Source organism: Drosophila arizonae, chromosome 2 (assembly GCF_054131065.1).
Source record: "Drosophila arizonae isolate 15081-1271.41 chromosome 2, UAZ_ARI_1.0, whole genome shotgun sequence".
In the NCBI taxonomy this organism is placed as follows: domain Eukaryota; kingdom Metazoa; phylum Arthropoda; class Insecta; order Diptera; family Drosophilidae; genus Drosophila; species Drosophila arizonae.
This window is the reverse complement of record NC_142922.1, coordinates 28,414,091-28,433,306: the sequence shown is the minus strand read 5'-3', so window position 1 is coordinate 28,433,306 and position 19,216 is coordinate 28,414,091. Positions and strand designations below refer to the sequence as shown.

Here is a 19,216-nt window from a genome sequence, read left to right as displayed (position 1 = left end):
AAGGAGTTATCCACACGGTTCTCCCTCACAGATTCTCCTTACAACATTTACTTATATTATTGTTAATGTTCTAAATGACTATTATTTTCGATATATGTATGGATCAATTATTTAATACCCTAAAGGTAGCAGAACATTAATAAAATATATCAGCTTTTTTATTGAAAATAAAAACAAAATAAATTCAAATAATTTCAACTTGTCCAAATGAGAAATATCACGTCCTTCACCTTGGTGTCCTTCACATCGTGTGTCATATGATGCGGCGAACTGGTGGAGGATGAGATGCCGTTGGCATTGCTGTTGCCGTTGCCAGCGCTGGCGGCGACTGTGCTTGGATTTGGATTCGAGCTGCCATTGGGATTGGCGTTCGGATTGCGCTCGTTGATCGTTGCGTTCTGCATGCGAATGCCTCCGTTGTCCACGCTGTTGCTGGTGACCACGATGTGCTGGTTGGGATTGGGATAGATGCGCGACTTGCGTCCACGCGTGGAGCCAGTGGGCGTGGCTGTGGTGCCGCCGCTGGCGCCCACATTGCTGCTGCTGCTGCTGCTCACGACGGCGTCGTTGACGAGCTTCGAGCTGTTGCTGTTGCCATCGACTATGGCCAGAGCGGAGCCGCTCTCCAGGCTCGGCTTGGGCTGATGCAGTGCCTCTCCTCCGCCGCCGCTCAGATGGTACTGATGCTGTTGCTGCTGTGGCTGCTGCGGCAGCTGCGGCTGTTGCTGTGGCTGTTGCTGCGGCTGTGGCTGCGGCTGTTGGTTATAGCTGAGCACCGAGCCGCGCAGATCGGGCGTATTGGAGAAGACGCTGAGCGGCCCGAGTGCCACGCGCTCATTCAAGCTGTTGCGCAGATGATCTATGGAGCGGTGCACCGCGTGGGAGTAGTCCCCGCCAGCGGGCGGAATCTCCCCAATTAGCGGCGAATTGTGATGGTAGTCGAGGCCGCCGCCAATTGGACGATACTCAATTAAACGGCCCTCCATTTAGTCGATATTTTGTTTATTATTTAAAGTGTCCTTAATATTATAATTTTATTAATATTATTATGATTTCACAAGTAATCTTCAAACAGTTGTCAGCACTTATTTTATATCTGCGAAAAAATGTGTAGCACGCATTAATATATATTATTATTTTATTATTGTTAACTCTCTTTTGCTAAGTTCATTTTTTTGGGTATTTTATAATAATATTTTTTTTTTTTATATATAGTTAGAATTTTTCGTTTTTTTTTGGTATTGTAATCATTTGCTAAAATAATATCAAACACTATTGTTTTTTTATGTGCACAGCTTCCACTTTGTTAATTCTTTGATATTGCGATTAATTTATTTTTCTCTTTTAATTATTATTATTTTTTTTTTTTACTGATTATCAAATTTAATTTTGCAAATATTCAAACTCGGTTGACATTCAGCGTATGTATTTTATTTATTTTTTTTTTTTTTTACGATTTATAGCTTGGTTTAGAACATTTGACGAACAATATGTTTTCAACTGCGCGACTTTGTTTTGTTAATTATTAAACATTTTTAGTTTTTCTCTGATCGTATTTACCCACTTTCCTCCAAGTTTATAAGTATTATAGGATAGTGTTTTGGAAAATATTCTTTAAAGTCATTAACACATTTTTAAATATTGATTGCTTATCTACAAGAAAAGTTATTCAACAATCGAATTCCCATAACATTGCCCAAATTGTAGTCTAAGCCCAGTTTCTGTGCAGTTAGCAGAGCGCTTATGTGTACGTACGTATATGTGTGTGTGTGAGTGTCTGCTATATGTTGTATGTAGAAAAAAAGCTAGGCATGAACTAAACTTTTTATTTTTTTGTTTTTATTCACTAAAATTTGTATACAAATGACATTGAATTCAGCAGCTAAAGTAATATGAATATGAATATGAATAATATGGGTGAAAATGATCGGCACAGGGGCTACACAAATATAAAGAACTCGCATAATATGTATGGAAACATAAATCATAGATAAATCCCAAAAATAAATATCCAAATTATACGAATTTTAATATTGTACTCCAAAATATTTCTGAGTGAAAATGTTGAAAAAGGTAAGATTAAACTGAAATATTCTACAAGAGGAAAGGAGATAAATCCTAAAGACAAATATAAACATTATAAGAATTTTAATCTTGTATATTAAAAGATTTCAAATTGAAATTGAAATGAACTGAGACTCCCTTTAGATGAAATTGAATTATTCTCCAAGAGGAATTTGAGCCATGGTTGGCCAAAAAGAAGTTCAGCCTATGTAGGCCCAGGGAAAGTATTTTATAGTAACTCTACGGTCAGCAGTTAATATTTGCTATTTATACTTGTATTCTATTTTATAGATTTATATATTGTACTTTATATTGTAAACTTCATTTAATGAGAGACAACGGCTATCAATTTGCCCTTCTGCCTGCCTCGTGTCGTGCATTTGTTTACTTTAAGGAATCAAAGGTGTCGCCTGTTGCCTGTTGCACGTCTTTTTTCTGGCCTCGTTTTTTGTGAGCAATTTCTTTGTTGATTTCATTTGTCTGGTGACACTTTTAAAAAATTCAAAATCTGCGAGACGCGACCGCAAAAACGTTTTAGTCTCGACTCGCTGCGCCCCTCGCAGTCGCAGTCGCAGTCGCAGCAATCGCATTGAATTTAACTTGCTTTTGCGTCATTTTGTAATCCTTCCTTTTTTGTTTGTTGTTGTTTGTCCTAAATCTAACGGCGTTTTCTGCTCCTTTTTTTTATTTTGCATTTTCAATTGCTTCGTTTGCGCCATTTTCTTTTTTTTTGCAAGCGTTTCTTTCGACGCGGAAATATTTTTTCGCCACGCATTTGACTTTTCAGATTTTATGCAGCGCACGCCCTCAACTCTGGCCTGCCCCGTTTTCCACTCTGTGGCTAGCTTTTTTTCAATTCGACTATTTTCCATTTTCCATTTTCCTTGCTCGTTTTTGCGGTGCTTCGATTAGATTTTTTTCCCCTATATAAAATCGGCGTTCTCTTGCCGACAGTGTCTGTGATTTTATAGAGCATTGCATATTTTTTCTATTTCCTATTTTCTATTTGCTTTTCGCTATTTGTTGTGGGAGCAGCCAGCAGCCAGTGAAGTGCAGACAAGCAGCAGACATCCAGCGTATATGTCAGGTGAAAGTCCTCGCTGTTTTTATTTGCTATTTGCTATTTGCATTGGTGTATTCTATTTTATATTTTCTATTTTGTTGTCTCGTGTGATTTGTTTCTATTTCTAAACGCTGCGAATAATTCATTCATTTGTTGCATATTCCAGCACATATTTTTTGCTCATGGCTTTTGATTTTTGATATAGATATACATATATGTTTATATATATATAGAAGTGCATGCAGCCGAGTGGTCTCTGACTGCTCGCGGTTTTATTTTGTTTATTTTACGTTTAGATGCAATTGCCAGTTCGTTTGTCATTCACGACATTGACCTTGAGCGAGATTTTAGTGGGTTAGGATTTCTATTTACCGGTTTTGTTTATTTTCGACTAGTTTCGGCAATATTTTTGGGAAGAACATTTAGTTTTATTTAGTTATATTCTAGTCTGCACATTGTCTGTTTTGTTTTCCTTATTTTAATTACTCTTGCTCTCAAAATCTAGCAGCTTTTACACTAGCTTCAAGGATTCATGCTCTTCATAGTGTTGCTATATTTAAGTTGAATCCGCCTATAACGACTCCGCTTATTGCGTTCGTACGGTTATCGTGATGAAAATTCTGATCCACAAACAAAGTTTTATGAGCAAACTTTACGGTTATAGAATCTTCTGGCTATAGTAAAGGCCCCTTGAGTGTCGTTATAACCGTATAATTAACTGTAACTCTAAGCGCGGAAACTTCAGTCTTTAATAAAAAATTATATTTATATCTTCATAGATCATAGCTGGGCGCTTTATACATATACAATAGACAAAGCTCAATTGTCAATGTCTGTACTAAAAAACTAAAATTACAGAATTTCATTCAAAATTCATCAAAGAACTATGTTTGCTCTCTAAAGAAATGACAAAAGTTTATTTTAGATAATTCAATAAACTTTCCAAATATTTCTAAAATTATTAAGTCATTAGAAGCAGTTCTAATTACTAATGACTAATTTTTATGTTTTGCCGAAATTCAAATTGAAAACTCAGCTCATATCTCGAAAGACTAGCCTCTCACCTCTCAGCCTAGCCAACAAGTGCACATGAACTGGGAGAAGACTTAGACCCTTAAGCTTTACAAAACCGAGTCTAGACTAAAAATATATCACATATCCTCTTAATATTTTGCTTTGATAACTAGAACCTTTAACTCTTTCTTCTGAATGTACACAATGTCCTTTTGTCATAGACTTAAAGATTATATAAAATTAGTTTCGCTTGAGATTAATTTATCTAAAAGGTAGACAAAACCCAAGTGTTCAAGTATTTAATGACAAGACTCAAGTCAAATCTTAAAGAGTTACTTGAGTTACCTGATATTTCAGATAATTAACAACTTTTTGAATAGAAAAACATTTGAATTGTTAGTTTTTGAGTTTTTCATGAATAGCATAAATGCTTTCCTTGTCTCGTTTGATTTAATGCAAATGGAGCACGAAAATTGTCAACGACCCGAAATCACGTTTTGCACTTGTGCAGATAAGCCCCAGAATGAAGGGGCAAAGGTTGTGCATATATGTATTCAACTGTATATAATTTTTCTGATTTTTATTTGTTAGCTAAATAATTATTTGTGTACAAATAACGGAATGCGTTTCACGGCTATCCGAGTGTTATGTAAAGAGTGGGCCCTACACTAGAATGTGAGTTATATACATATATATTTATGTAGTAGTATATGGATTTATCTGCCTATGTGCTGCATATAATGTAAGCCCCGTCCTAAAATAGAATTAACAAAGAAGCAGAAAAATGTGAAAAAATACAACAAATAATCTGTAAAAATAGGGGAATGTTTGTATGTAATTATGCGAGTATGTGTGTTAGTTGTTTCTGTAACTGTGTGTGTGTGTGTGTGCGTGTTTGTTCTGTGGGTTGAAGTTCGGGTTAATGCATAGTTCGAGCTTTTAACTAATTAACATTTAGCGGTTTGCCCTGCCCTCATGACTCAAACTTTGTTTTCTTTTTTTTTTTCTTTTTAATATTAATTGAAAATTGTGTAAAATTAAAAACAAAAAATGTGTTAATGGCGGGGCGGGGAAGGGGCCTATAGTTCGTCCGCTCTTTTATTATTCATAACATTTTCCTATTGTTGTTGGCTGATTAATGCATTTTTCACACCACTTTTTAGCTTGTTTTATTAAATTGTAGAAAATCACAAAAATGTTTGCGTATCAGGCTACATTTTTTTTGTTATTAAGTTTTTTTTTTCTCCTCTATTTGTCAGTTAATGAAAAATGCATTTCTCGGTGTCATACGATCCGCACAGTTGGGTTTTTTTTTCTTCAATATTATTATTATTATTTTTTATTCATTTGATATTTAATTTCACATTTGCCGTGGATACTTTTTATATTTTATTAACTTTTTTTTTAGATTGCGTTCACGTTTGCTTGCACTAATCATTAATTTATTTCACAGCATTTTAAATATGCAATTAATTTTTGCACTGCTTGTTAATTACAAATAATATGTTTTTGCTTTTATTATCACTATTAGAATTATTCGGCCCGTGGACGTTGTGAACGCTGCAATTGCCATTGATTAACTGATCGATGGCCGCATTCAGTTGATGGCCAAAAGGGCTCCACACGAGTACCGTGTGGACGTCTGTGTGTGTGTGTGTAGGGGCGTGGCACAGCTGTGAACTGGCAGCTGTGTCTCATTAACGGACTATGCAGCGATTTGTGTGGCGCTTGCTTTGCATCTTCTCAGCATATTGAATTCCCAAACTTGGATCATGCGTGCCTCAGGCTCAGGCTCAGGCTCAGGCTCAGACTCTGCCTGAGGCTGTGTCTCATATATTCAAATGGAGCACAAGGTGTTTGCGCTGCCCAATTTCTTTCAGCTCGAATGATTTCTTTGATCAAGCTCACAGTTGCAAAGACCCAGGCGAGCAGCAGCAGATCGAGTTCATGTGAAGTCAGCTCGAAAAATATGTGCCTGAGGTAATCGAGCCTGGGATTATGTGAGCAATGTGTGCAGAGCATTATATAAGGGTCTAGTTATAACGGCTTAAAGTGCAATATTTTCTTAAAAGCTGCAAAGTGAGTTCGGCTTTAAGTAGACTACGTTTAGGTGTCTCTTCCTTCATATATAAATGTAAATGAGCCTAAACAGCTGTTTCAGTTCAGATCTTGAGTCATGAATTATTATCAGACTGATCTGTGCTCGAAGATCATAATTGTGTGTAGAGTTCGTAGGGAAAAAGAATTAGCTTCTGATTAGTAAATTAGCACTTCATTTGTGACAGATATCAAAATGTAGGTGGGAGTACTAAAAAACTAGACTTGTCAGAGCTTTACATATATTAACTAGTTCATGCCCACGGAAATCCTTCAAATATGTTAGCCTGCTGAATTTGTTTAATGCATTTTGTATTTAACAACATTTCTAAGCAAATATACTCATAAATTTTTCACTTAACTATATTAGGATGATTATAAAATTTATTTCTAAAGTTATTTCCAAATATTACATGAATTTTATTCAAGCGAGTCTACTGGTTTCATCCAAATAATTCGGATTAATGTTTTGTATATTGTATTAATGTTCAAAATATAAAAACCACATTATATCCTGATTTCCCATTTTCAATGGGTTCAGGGTATAATAAGAAGGATTATGAAGAAGAGAGCACATCTGTATTCATAGCTCTTTAGGGCCATTCTACTTATTGAATTAAGATTTATTGTTTGCAAATACAGTTGAGTCCCGTTAACTCGAAATGGCAAGGGGATTAGTTTTTTTTTTCGACTTATACAGAAATTCAGATTATCGAGAATTATAGAGAACGATTTTGTTCAAGGAAATAAAATTTCTTTCGATTTATCGCTATATGCACATAACCGTAAATATATATGAACAAATATATATAAAATATATAAACTTAATAAGGCTTTGTTAGTTATATTGAATTGCCTGGGTAGCTATTTGAAAGTCAGACTTCTCTCTATAGGCTAACATTCTTCATCTGTCTACTTTTGCTAATCTATCAATAGTTTATAATATTATGATTACAACTTATAATTTACAAATTTATATGCATCCAAAAGTATTCCAAAATGGAAGTGGAGTGAAGAAAATAATACTTATATTCCATAGTGGAAGTGCAGTTAAGAGAAAGGTTGCCTAGTTAAATTTTGAAAAATAAATCCAAATGTGGATCACACTTGCTTTCCATTATCATAAAAAAAAGACAGTTATACGGTAAATATTTCATAAATCAGTTCTGCTGCTTTCACTTTAAATGTCGCCAAAGTCTACGAAGTATTCCCATTTTTAACAAGTGCTCGACGATTGCTTCTGTACCGTCGGAGATTTTGTTATGTTTTGTCGAGTGAAAGGCGGAAGCTGAAGGATAATTGTGACCTTGATATTGAACACAAGTAACAGCTGATATGCACCCACACCCAGCCACACATCCCCACACACACACACACACACACAGAGTCACGAAGTACGTAAAGAACATTTATTATTTATATGCACACACACACACACATCCACATCCACGAGCACACACACAGCATACATTCACAAGCGGCAAGTGTGTACGTGTGGCAAGGAAAACAAAAGCCAGCTGCTGTTGTGTTTGCTTCGCTTTCTTCTTAGCGGCAAAGCACGTGACGGCCAGCCATGCGGCATTAGACGCTCGCGTGTCTTAAAGATACACCAACACAGACACACGCGTACGTTGTTTGTGTGCTGAAGCAATAAATAAACACAAAGCGCGCAATTGAATCGAAAGGCAGCAGCCAGAAAAAGTCTAAAGCGCGCACCGGAAACGGAAACCGAAACCGAGTCAAGTGCGAGTTCGAGTTTTAGTTTGTTTCCTTTCTTTTTTTGTATTTTTTTTTTTTTTTTTTTCGTTACGCTGTTTCTTCTAGCTGCTGTTGTTATTGGGATTGCTACTTTTTATAAGCCTTGTCGCGACGACAACAACAAAGACGATACGGACGACGCGAGCCGAAGACGCTGCGAGTTGTTTGTTGTTGCTGTTGCTGCTGCTGTTGCTGTCGCTGCTGCTGCTGCTGCTGTTGTAGTTACTTTTATTGGCGGCGTCTCAAGGAACATGTTGCGCACACAGAAAAACACACAGCTGAACTGAAAGACGCGCGCTTTGGCCCTGTAGAGCAGCGAGCGTCGAGCGTCGAACGTCGAGAGTCGAGATTCGTTTCGTTTTGGAGCAGCAACGCGTACCGAGCCGAGAGCACGATCCGTCACCAATGTAAAAACTCAACTAAAGCGATGATGAAAAAATCTGAAACAATATATTTTTCGGGGGGTCGCACATACACACACACACACAGAGAGAGAGATGCAAAGCAACGCAGCATCGACAGGCACGAGCTGGCTGCCAGACAGACAAAACGCGCACTAACACAGACGCAGCGGCTCTTCAAAACGCAGCAGCAGCAGCAGCATAATGTAGTTGTATGCGTGTGTGTGTATGTGTGTGGGTGGCAGCTTACTAAAGGCCGCCGCCGGCCGACACAGCAGCAACAACAACAACAACTACACCCAGCAAAGGGGCAAGCGCCAACACACACACACACACACACACATACATAGCTCGCAAAATAAAAATAAAAAAAAGCAGCGGCAGCAACAACAACAACCAACTAAACGGGCAAAAAAATGCCACGCACACACAGTCACTCAGTCACACACACACACACATAGACACACAGACACAGACACTCGGCGAAAGGCAAAAAAAAGTTTTGGTTGCATAGGCGGCGTCGCTGCCGGCGCTATTCAAATGCTGCGCTGTTCGCGGCGGCAGCGCTGCCCGCGTCGCAGCCACCTGACAGAGCAGCGCCAAAACAACGATAACAACAACAGCAACAGCAACAACAACAACAACAGCAAGCACTTGCCGTCAACATTGACCCAAACTCAATTTGGTGTGGGGCAAGTTTGGAGCCAACCGATGGGCTCTAAAAAACGCGCAAAATAAAAAAGAGGAAGTATTGTGTGTATGTATGTGTGTGTGTGAGTAAAAAATTTAAAAAAGGGGAAGTTTTGCCCACGCACACACACACACACACGCTCGCATAGACATACAAACGCACGGAATTTTTTCGCTGGCAGCTTCGTGTTAGCCTTTACCGCCCCCAAATCTGCTGGCCGCCCCCTCAGTTAACCCCCTCGCCCACTGCTCCCCCACTTGCCGCCCCGTGTACTCGAGCCCAGACCATGGCATTTTTTCCATCATTTTGTTTTGTTCGACTTTGATGCCGTTTGTTTTTTTTTATCATTTTTTTTCATAGCGTTTGCATTGAAGAGCTTTTTGCAATTTGACTTTGCATTTTGGTTTTGGTTTTTGGCGGTCTGGCGAGGCCGAAATAGAGGTGTGGAAGTGGGGAAACTGTGCAATAAATTAACTAATTAAGCTGCAAACAATTGCTATTATAATTGCAATTATTGTTATTGTCACGCGCTATTTGTGTAATAGAATATTTGACAGCGCATAAAAGTAGGCAATAGTTTTTTTAATGCCGCCGCCGCGGCTCGCAGCCAACGCAGGTCACACTGCAATATGAAGTGCAGTGTTGTCAAGCGCCGGAGCACTCTATCAGTCTAGCAACTCGAAAGCGTAGCAAAACTGAAAAAAATGTTTTACACACACTCATACACTCACACACACATACACGACACACTCATACCCACACAGAGCTACGCAGCGCACACCTCAGTCAGCCTCTGTCCTGACCTAAGCCACCGCGTGGCTTAACTGCCAGCAGTCTCCACCCCTCCTACAGTCACAGTCCGCACTCCCCACTCCACAACCCTCTCACTCACTCACTCACACACACAAAGCGAACTCCTTCCGCTGCGCTGCAGCCGTCGTTTGTCTGCTGCTCGTCGCTGCTATTCCTAAGTTGTTTTTTTTTCTTCTCCCAGCTGCTACTGCTGCTGCTGTGGCTGCGGCTGCGGCTGTGGATGCTGCTGCTGCTGCAACCTTGCCTCGACTTCTACTCCATACGCTTCAGCTGCTCTGCTCGCCCCGCTCGAATTTTTTTCTATTTTTTTTCGCTTTTGCACTTCTTCCATTTCCATTTGCTGTGCATTTTTTCCACGCAGCCTCCCCTTCAACATTTTTTTTCGTGGCCGCCTTGTCACAGGAAACAATTTTTTCCATTGGCTCGTGCCGTCTCGCTCGCACGCCGCACTTCTGACCCGCTCAAAAATGGCATTTTTTGCTGTTCCGTTTTGCCTTTGCGTTTGCTTTGCCGTTGCCCCTTCCGCGGCTTGTTGTTGTTGTTGTTGTTGCTTTTGCGATTGTGTTTTGTATTTTGTGTTTGAATTTGCTTTTAGATTTTGCTTTTTAGTTTCATTTGAATTGAACTTCACGGCATAAAAAAAGCCGTAGAGTTGCCATTGAAAAGTGTATATATATTACAAATGACTGTTCTTAGTAGTATAGAATTGGGTTAGACAATTTAGGTGGACTACTCGACTCGCAAAACTTTGAGTATATAAAATTGGATTTCAGTTTGTAATAAAGGGTATACAATATTAACTCTTATTTTGGCAGAATGGCAGAATTTATATAATGGCTCTCGATTTAGTAGGTGCAAATGCTTATAAATAGCAGATAAATCAAACATATATCCCTAGATCTAGCGATATTCACAGTATTTACACAGCATTTAACCAATTTCGAATTCAATCGGGCTATTATTAACAACTTGCGAGGAAGAAAAGGATTCAGCGCAGGAATCTGCAGAGCTAGAAGTGTTGTAAAATAGAATCACAAATAATTTAGTGTAGATCTGAAAAATATATGTGGGCTAACAGGCTTCCCCACTAATTAAAGCTTAATATGAAATGCGCAACAAGGTCTAAGCAAAATTATTTAAAAAAAAAAAAAAAATTTTAAATAAAAAAAAAAAAACACACAAATCTCATTTTAATAAAGTATTCATAACCTTTCGATTCAAATAAATCTCTTACTCTAGTAAGCGCAGCCGAATATGAATTGGGTCGCTCACTAAGGAATTTCGTTTTGACGATAAAAGCTGATCTTAATAATCAAAAACTATACAAATTAAAAACAATAAAAATAAAATAGAATTATCATAAATAATAATAAAAAATTAAAAAAAAAAAAAAAAAAACATTCTTAGACTCTTTGTACAAATTCCATTATTTCGAGATATCTCATTTATTTCATTCATTTGTCAAATTCAATATTTTTCGACTAGAATACTAATCAAACTTTGGCGAAGTATTTTATGGGTATTTTTACGGTTGGGATAAGGCTCTCATGCCATCCAATTGAGTAGAATGTATGTATATAAGAAAATATTTATAGTGAAGCGAATGTGGATTTGACAAATAAATATGGATACGAGTGTATAAAATATTTAATACATATAAAAAAAAAATTTTCTGCATAAACCCAATTCATCAAAGCTCAGAATAAAAAATAATCTTTATTACTAAAAAATCTTAAAGAGCTAACATATCTTTTTCCATTCCGAGATCCCACATCTATATACGCATATATCATCAAACATCTTTTGCAACATTTTCGCTTATCTATGCAAAAGAAAAAACGTTTTCACTTTTAGAAAAAGCTGTGGCAACATTTTCGTGTGTGAAAAATTAATTAACACCATGTGGCAACACTGTCAGTGGATTTCGATGTAATATTTCCTATTCCTTTTTTTTTTTTAGCGTGGTTGTGTTTTCCGTGTGTGTGTGTGTGTGCTTCTACGTTGTTTTGTATTTTGCTTTGGCTTGCTTTACTTTTTTGCTTTTTTTTTGCGTGTCACAGAGATTTTTTTAGTTGTTTTGTTGTGTTGCGTTGGAGCACAGTGGACAGTAGAAAGCACACACACACACACATGCATACATATGTGGGTTGAGGAGTGAGGGGTGTGGGCGTCGGTGTGTCGGCTTTTGGGGCCAAAGCCCGCACATTTGCTATGGTTACTTGCATGGGCTTATTCCAATGCGTGACTGGCGTTTGTGGACTTTGAATACAAACAAAGCACACAAATACACACTCACATAACTCTGTCGATATGTGTGTGTGGCTGTGTATGCACATGTGCATTTCAATACGCATTAATAACTACGAATTCAATGCGACGCCCATCACGCACACACACACACACACACACAGAGGAGTAGACAGCCCATCCAATCAAACACATACACACACACACAAACGCACACTCACACACAGTGCGTTGACTGCGCTGCTGCAGCTGACGCCTAAAAAACGGCAACAAAAATATAAAAATCAAATTCATTCGCCTTTTGGCCGCCTCGTTCGTTAATTTCGCCCGTTGCTGTGCCTCATTCGCACCCAAACCCCCAGCACTGCGACCCGCCAACCCCCGCACCACTCACGTCGATTCGTTCGTTAAAAAATTGACGGCAAAGCGCTGCGCCGGCAAGTATATAGAGTGCGGCACATTTGTCAGACGCCAAACTCAAAAATCGAAAATAAAAAAATATTCTATATTTTTATTTCAATTTTTTTTTTTTACTCTGCTTCTAACATTTTCGCTTTTGATGGCGTTTAGTTTTTGATTTTTTTCTTTTCAGTTCTTGTTAGTTTTTTTGACGTATTTTGTTTGTCGGCCGCAAAGCGTTTTTCCATGAATTTTTCATCCATTTAGCGCGGCCATTGAGCCATTTTCATCGCGCTTAGAATTCATTGATACTTTCACAAATTGTTTTCCCATCAGATTGTTTTACACCAATCTCCGCGGCGTGACATTGAATTCTCCCGAGCCTTGCACAAATATTTAAAGGGATATTTGCTTTTGTTTTTTGAAATGTTTTCACATTTGACTTTGAAGCTTGTTTAAAGCTGACTCTGAATGACTAAAGAGGAAGGCGGAACTTATTTGGATTCTATTTGGAAATATTGTTCGTCTACTCTTCTTAGTAATATAATATTTGTAAATTACATGATAAGCTTATTTATGCTTTGATTTAAGGATTGTTTAAAGTCAAGCAGGAAAAATGTTAATTCTTGAGTTCCATTTGCTATATCTATTTATTATACCCTGAACCCATTGAAAATGGGAAATCAGGGTATAATGGTTTTGTGAAAAGTATGTAACAGGCAGAAGGAATCATCGCAGACCCCATAAAGTATATATATTCTTGATCAGGACGACGAGCTGAGTCGATATAGCCCTGTCCGTCTGTCCGTCCGTCCGTCCGTCCGTATGAGCAAAAGGATCTCAGAAGATATAAGAGCTAGAGAGCTGAAATTTGGCAAGCATACTCGTGTATACCATAGGCAGTACAAGTTTGCTTTATTTTTTCGATAACTCATCCGATAACTTTTTTATCGAGAATAATCGAAAAATCGACAATGTTTTTTCAGCTTATTTTGAACACTTTTAGACCTGGAGACTTCAAATTTGCGTTGTATATAAAGTTAATGGATACAAAGATTTTGTAATTTACAGATTTTGGATACCACGCCCCCTTCGCCCCCAATTTGTAAAAAACGCATTTCAAGTACTAGAGACTTGTGCTTTGAAATGTACACACATTTAAGCCATATGATTACGCTCTAAAAGTTTCATTAAGATCGTATGTCTACAAAAGAAATTATTCAACAAATAAATTCTCGTTATATTGCCCACACTGCAGTGCAGCCCAAGCGCAGCCGCTGCTAGCTGCGCAGTTTGCAAAGCGCGTGCTTATACGTGCATGTGTATGTATGTGTGCATAAAAGAAGTCCAGAATGATTAGAATATCAGTTTGGAGGGTTCAGGGTATCTCCTAGTCGAGCAGTCTCGACTGGAGCCTTCTTACTTGTTTTAATTATTTTTATACCCTGAACCCATTGAAAATGGGAAATCAGGGTATAATGGTTTTGTGAAAAGTATGTAACAGGCAGAAGGAATCATCGCAGACCCCATAAAGTATATATATTCTTGATCAGGACGACGAGCTGAGTCGATATAGCCCTGTCCGTCTGTCCGTCCGTCCGTCCGTCCGTCCGTCCGTCCGTCCGTCCGTCCGTCCGTCCGTCCGTCCGTATGAGCAAAAGGATCTCAGAAGATATAAGAGCTAGAGAGCTGAAATTTGGCAAGCATACTCGTGTATACCATAGGCAGTACAAGTTTGCTTTATTTTTTCGATAACTCATCCGATAACTTTTTTATCGAGAATAATCGAAAAATCGACAATGTTTTTTCAGCTTATTTTGAACACTTTTAGACCTGGAGACTTCAAATTTGCGTTGTATATAAAGTTAATGGATACAAAGATTTTGTAATTTACAGATTTTGGATACCACGCCCCCTTCGCCCCCAATTTGTAAAAAACGCATTTCAAGTACTAGAGACTTGTGCTTTGAAATGTACACACATTTAAGCCATATGATTACGCTCTAAAAGTTTCATTAAGATCGTATGTCTACAAAAGAAATTATTCAACAAATAAATTCTCGTTATATTGCCCACACTGCAGTGCAGCCCAAGCGCAGCCGCTGCTAGCTGCGCAGTTTGCAAAGCGCGTGCTTATACGTGCATGTGTATGTATGTGTGCATAAAAGAAGTCCAGAATGATTAGAATATCAGTTTGGAGGGTTCAGGGTATCTCCTAGTCGAGCAGTCTCGACTGGAGCCTTCTTACTTGTTTCTTATACTGTTTTACGACTATTGTTTTGAAACCAACTCTATGTTGAATTTATTGCAATTCGTTAATAAATTACAACACAATCGTTTTAGCTTGCTGTTACCTTTATGCAAAGGAAAAAACTGTGGAATAAAATAAAGGAAAGGAACCACCAACACAAACAACAAGAGACTGAATAGACTCCTCCCCGATTGTATTCGTTTGATCTCCGAGATGACTTCAATAAAATTAGATTGAAAGCCATAGCAATTAAGGCATTTAACCATCTTTCCTATTAAGGTATATTTAAATTTATTAAATATACAAAGAAATTTTATTAAAAACATTAAATTCTCTTAAAGTTATTGAAGCATTTCTAATGTTAATTTCATAAAATCTTTAGCCCGCTGAAAACTAAATAAACACATGACCGTCAAAAGAGTGAGGTGGACCCCTCCAAGCCAACTAGACAGAAATACCTGAAGCAGTCACCATATGTAAGGTACCTCGGACAAGCGTCTTTGAGCCAAACCCCAAAGATATGGCAAAAAAAAAAAAAAAAAAAAAAAACGTAACGCCACAGACTTTTTGAGATGAGATGGCCACACAATAAGATAGGAGAGGATAAAAGAGAGGAGAACCTTGCAGCTGACATGTATGCCTAGATGGCTTCATGCTGTGCAGATTTCTGCCAAATCCGATCACAAACATATACAGATATTGTATACTTCAATAGATATATATGTGTACCTGGTACATACGCATATGTACGCACACGCATAGTCCAAGCTGCACGGCATTTAAGACAACTAACTCGTGAGGAAAATAAAACACCAATGTCTAAATGATGTGCAGGAGGTACTCTAAAAAAAAAAAAAAAAAAAAAAAAAAAAAAAACTATATATATATATATATATATAAATATCAAATCCAAAACATCTGATATGTTGTCATTAGTTAGTCTAAACAATTGCAATCATGAAGCTATCAAATAACAAAGCAGCCTCAGCTGTGTTCGACATTCATAAAATATAATAATGAAAATATTATCTGTTTTCGAGCAAAGCCGGCAAAGTCTTTATTCTATTCGGAATTATTAGCTTGCGAACTAACTGTATAGCGTGAGTGCGAGTCGTAGTTGAGCGAAGAGGAAAAGCAAACATTCTGCGAAGTAAAATTTTGCTGGAAATACATTGGCCAGGCAGCTGACTCAATGAAGAGTGACAGCTGATTTGCTCAGCGCACACAGCTATATATCCACACACACATATCTATATAGGTGTGTGTGTGTGTGTGTGGTTGAGTGTCAGAAGTGGCGATAACTGGGCACAACAGACGACCAACGTTTGGCGTGTGCGGCATTTGAGGTTGGGACCCAGTCGCTGCCACAACACGCTGCAATGCAGGCCAAGGACCGTCTGAGACGCGAGTACAGTTCGTTCAATGATCTGAGCAGGCAGTTTCGCATGTACGATGAGCAGTCGATAGACTCCCTGCTGGACGATCGCCTGCGCATCCACATGAATCCCAATGGCAGCGACGACATATCGCTGCAGCGGGATGACTGCTACACGCCCATCTACCCCGCGGCTCAGCCGCAGTCGCCGCTCCTGCTGCTGCGCCAGCACAACTTCAAGCTGAAGGCCTACTACTCGAACGTGGGCAACTGCGTGCAGTGCAACAAGCGGTGAGTATATGCATATGATATTCACACGACATTCATATGAGTCGCTTGGCTTCCAGCATTCGCTTTGGTGTGGCTAGCCTGAGGTGCCGCGACTGTCCGCTGCGCTGCCACACGGAGTGCTGCAGTCAGCTGACGGTCAACTGCATTCCACAGCCGTTGGCCAGCACGAAGCGGGGCCATCTGAGCGACTATGTGCCGCATGTGGCGCCCATGGTGCCCGCGCTGATCGTGCACTGTGTGACGGAGATCGAGGCACGCGGCCTGGAGCTGGAGGGGCTCTATCGAGTCTCCTCCACCAGGGACAAGGTCAAGCGCTTGCGGCACAAGCTGCTGCGCGGCAAGGCGACGCCGCATCTGGGCGACAAGGATACGCACACACTCTGCTGCTGCGTGAAGGACTTTCTGCGCTCGCTGGAGCGACCCCTGATACCCATGTACCACAGGCCGGACTTTGTGCTCGCCACGCAGCTCAGCGATCCGCTGGCTGTCGAGGAGCAGCTCTATCTGGCCATGGTGGATCTGCCGCAGGCGCATCGCGACACCCTGGCCTTCCTCATGCTGCACTGGCAGCGCATCGCCGAGAGTCCAGCCGTGAAGATGTCCATCAATAACATCGCCGTTGTATTCGCGCCCACGCTCTTTGACGACGCCGACTTGAACCTGAGCAACATTGTCCTGTGGCAGCAGGTGCTGCGTGTCCTGCTGCTGCAGTCGGCCGGCTTCTGGGCGCAGTTCCTCGAGGTGGAGCCGCTGCTGCCAGCCAGCTCGCTGGACGATGACGAGTGGAAGCGTGAAAACTACCATCCCTCCAGCGCTCACTGGCAGTCCGTGAAGACCTACTTCCGATCCATGGTAGGTTTGTATCAAAAGCACCCTCTTCCCATTTGGTTCGATATCTGATTGCTGCCCTTTCACAGGTTAATCTCGCTGACTGAGTCCAGGTCAATTCGAGATTGTTGATAGCTGACTAATGGATAGCATAGACTAGCCCCGTTATTTTGTTAGCTTGTTTTGGTTAATTGTAATTTGAGCACTAAGGCTAATTACGCACACAGACACACACGCGCACGCACACACACACACCGATAACACAGCTGTTTCCAGCAAGCACAGTTGAGCAGAGATGTGTGAAATAGTGAAAACATCAGTTAACAAAAGATGTGGGGGATAGATAGTAAACACTTGTTCACAGCTCTAAAAGAAATATGGTTTCTTAAAAATATTATTCACTTTGTCGTTGAATTCATGCCATTCAGCAGGAGATGAAGAGGAGAGCTCTGCACGATATTTAAAACCGTGTTTAGGCTGACTCAATTTTCGTTACTAGAGCTGAGAGTCTCAATTAGAGCAGTTCATATTAGACTTAAGAAAAGCTCTTAAGTTGATTTTGGGTTTTGAGCAAATGAGTAATTTTGAGTAAATATAGATCTTCGATGAGCTTGGTAATTTATCTTCGAGTGGATATCAAACAAAATATTAGATACCACAAAAACACAATTTATTTTTTTGGGAATGAATACATCAGCAATTAACGTAACTATTTTGATAAAATAATGATAACGCATTTAAAAATTCAATTTATTTTACATTTGGGAATGATTATGCCACCAACTAACTGAGCCGTTTCTCTGATTAAATATTATTATATTTGAAAATGCAATTTGGTTTGCAATTTATCCATACTTCATTCCTTTTTATTAAGTTAATTCTATTTTCTTTGTATTTATTGTTAAAGCTGTAAGAGTCATCGTGAAGTTAGATAAGCAACTTGAGCTGAAACAAGTTTCGTTTCTAAAATTTTAAATTCTATTAAAAAGAGAACTTCATAAATAGAAGAAATCATAGGTTGAGTTTAGTTTTTGAGCAAGGGAGAATATGGCTCTTTAATGATTTGTTAAGAGTGGAGATCCAAAAGCTGGAATGGAAGCCACAGATAATATATTATAAACATATATATATTTTTTATAAGGAATACATTTGTCATTTATAAACAGCTTCAATAAAAATAATGTGCTTACATATACAATTTAATATTTTATTTCATTTAATCCATATTCCATTCAATATTTTTATAAAAATAAATTCGATTCATAATATATTTAAGGCTCTTATAACTTTCGTCAGGCTTTAAGAGCCTTAAACTGAATTTGCTAAAACCCTGAGAGGCAACGAGAAAAAATTTTATAAAATTAATAATTCGCTGGAACATATTTGCGGCATGTTGATTATTGATGTTATTTGAAGCAGCAAGCAAAACATCAACTGAATAAATTTGTATATAAATAAATAAGTTGCCCCAAGCGTTAATACAATAATAAAAAATTAATAAGCAAAGTTCTAAAAAAAAAGCAAAGCACACACACACAGACATAAACACACGCACACACAGAGCTAACGAGTTGACGTTTTAAAAACCATTTTCGTAGGAACTGGGAAAAAAAAGCGCATGATTTCATGCAATATGCAAAATACAAGCAAAACAAAACAAAACACTTGAATGCAACGGACGAGTGCATAAATAGACACACACACACGCACACACACACATATTAATGCATTGGCAAAATAATGTACACATAATAAAATTAAAAACAAGTAAGAAAGCTCTAGTCGAGACTGCTCGACTACGAGATCCCCTGAACCCTTGGAGCAATAGATATTTCAATAATTTTTCGCGTCTTTCAGCTTACACAAGAAACACGCACACACACACACACAGGCACGTACGCACACACAGGCATACATACACACA

At 38.9% G+C, this 19,216-nt stretch overlaps 2 protein-coding genes across 8 annotated transcripts in view; one reads left to right on the top strand and one right to left on the bottom strand.

The window, feature by feature from the left end:
* Positions 1-19,216, bottom strand: part of rn (rotund) — a 55,027-nt gene that overhangs the window by 7,010 nt on the left and 28,801 nt on the right. Inside the window, exons 1-2 of one of the 6 annotated variants that reach the window (XM_018019072.2) lie at positions 8,088-9,288; positions 231-1,096 (exon numbers count right to left, since the gene is read on the bottom strand). The exons of 4 other annotated variants lie outside the window; for them this stretch is intronic. In XM_018019072.2, the coding sequence (XP_017874561.1) occupies positions 231-986 (756 nt within the window). In that variant the 5' untranslated portion in view covers positions 987-1,096; positions 8,088-9,288. Of the gene's footprint in view, positions 1-230; positions 1,097-8,087; positions 9,289-19,216 lie in introns of those variants that run through there. One more of the 6 variants, XM_089463010.1, reaches the window with a different exon arrangement.
* Positions 15,731-18,490, top strand: RacGAP84C (Rac GTPase activating protein at 84C). Of its 2 annotated transcripts, none has more exons than XM_018019079.2 (3): positions 15,731-16,464; positions 16,521-17,320; positions 17,382-18,490. In XM_018019079.2, the coding sequence occupies exons 1-3, from the start codon at positions 16,178-16,180 to the stop codon at positions 17,384-17,386; spliced, it is 1,092 nt and encodes a 363-aa protein (XP_017874568.1). In that variant the 5' UTR covers positions 15,731-16,177; the 3' UTR covers positions 17,387-18,490. The 2 variants fall into 2 exon arrangements, with proteins under 2 accessions (XP_017874568.1, XP_017874567.1); XM_018019078.2 differs by having other exon boundaries at positions 15,732-16,464; positions 16,521-17,316.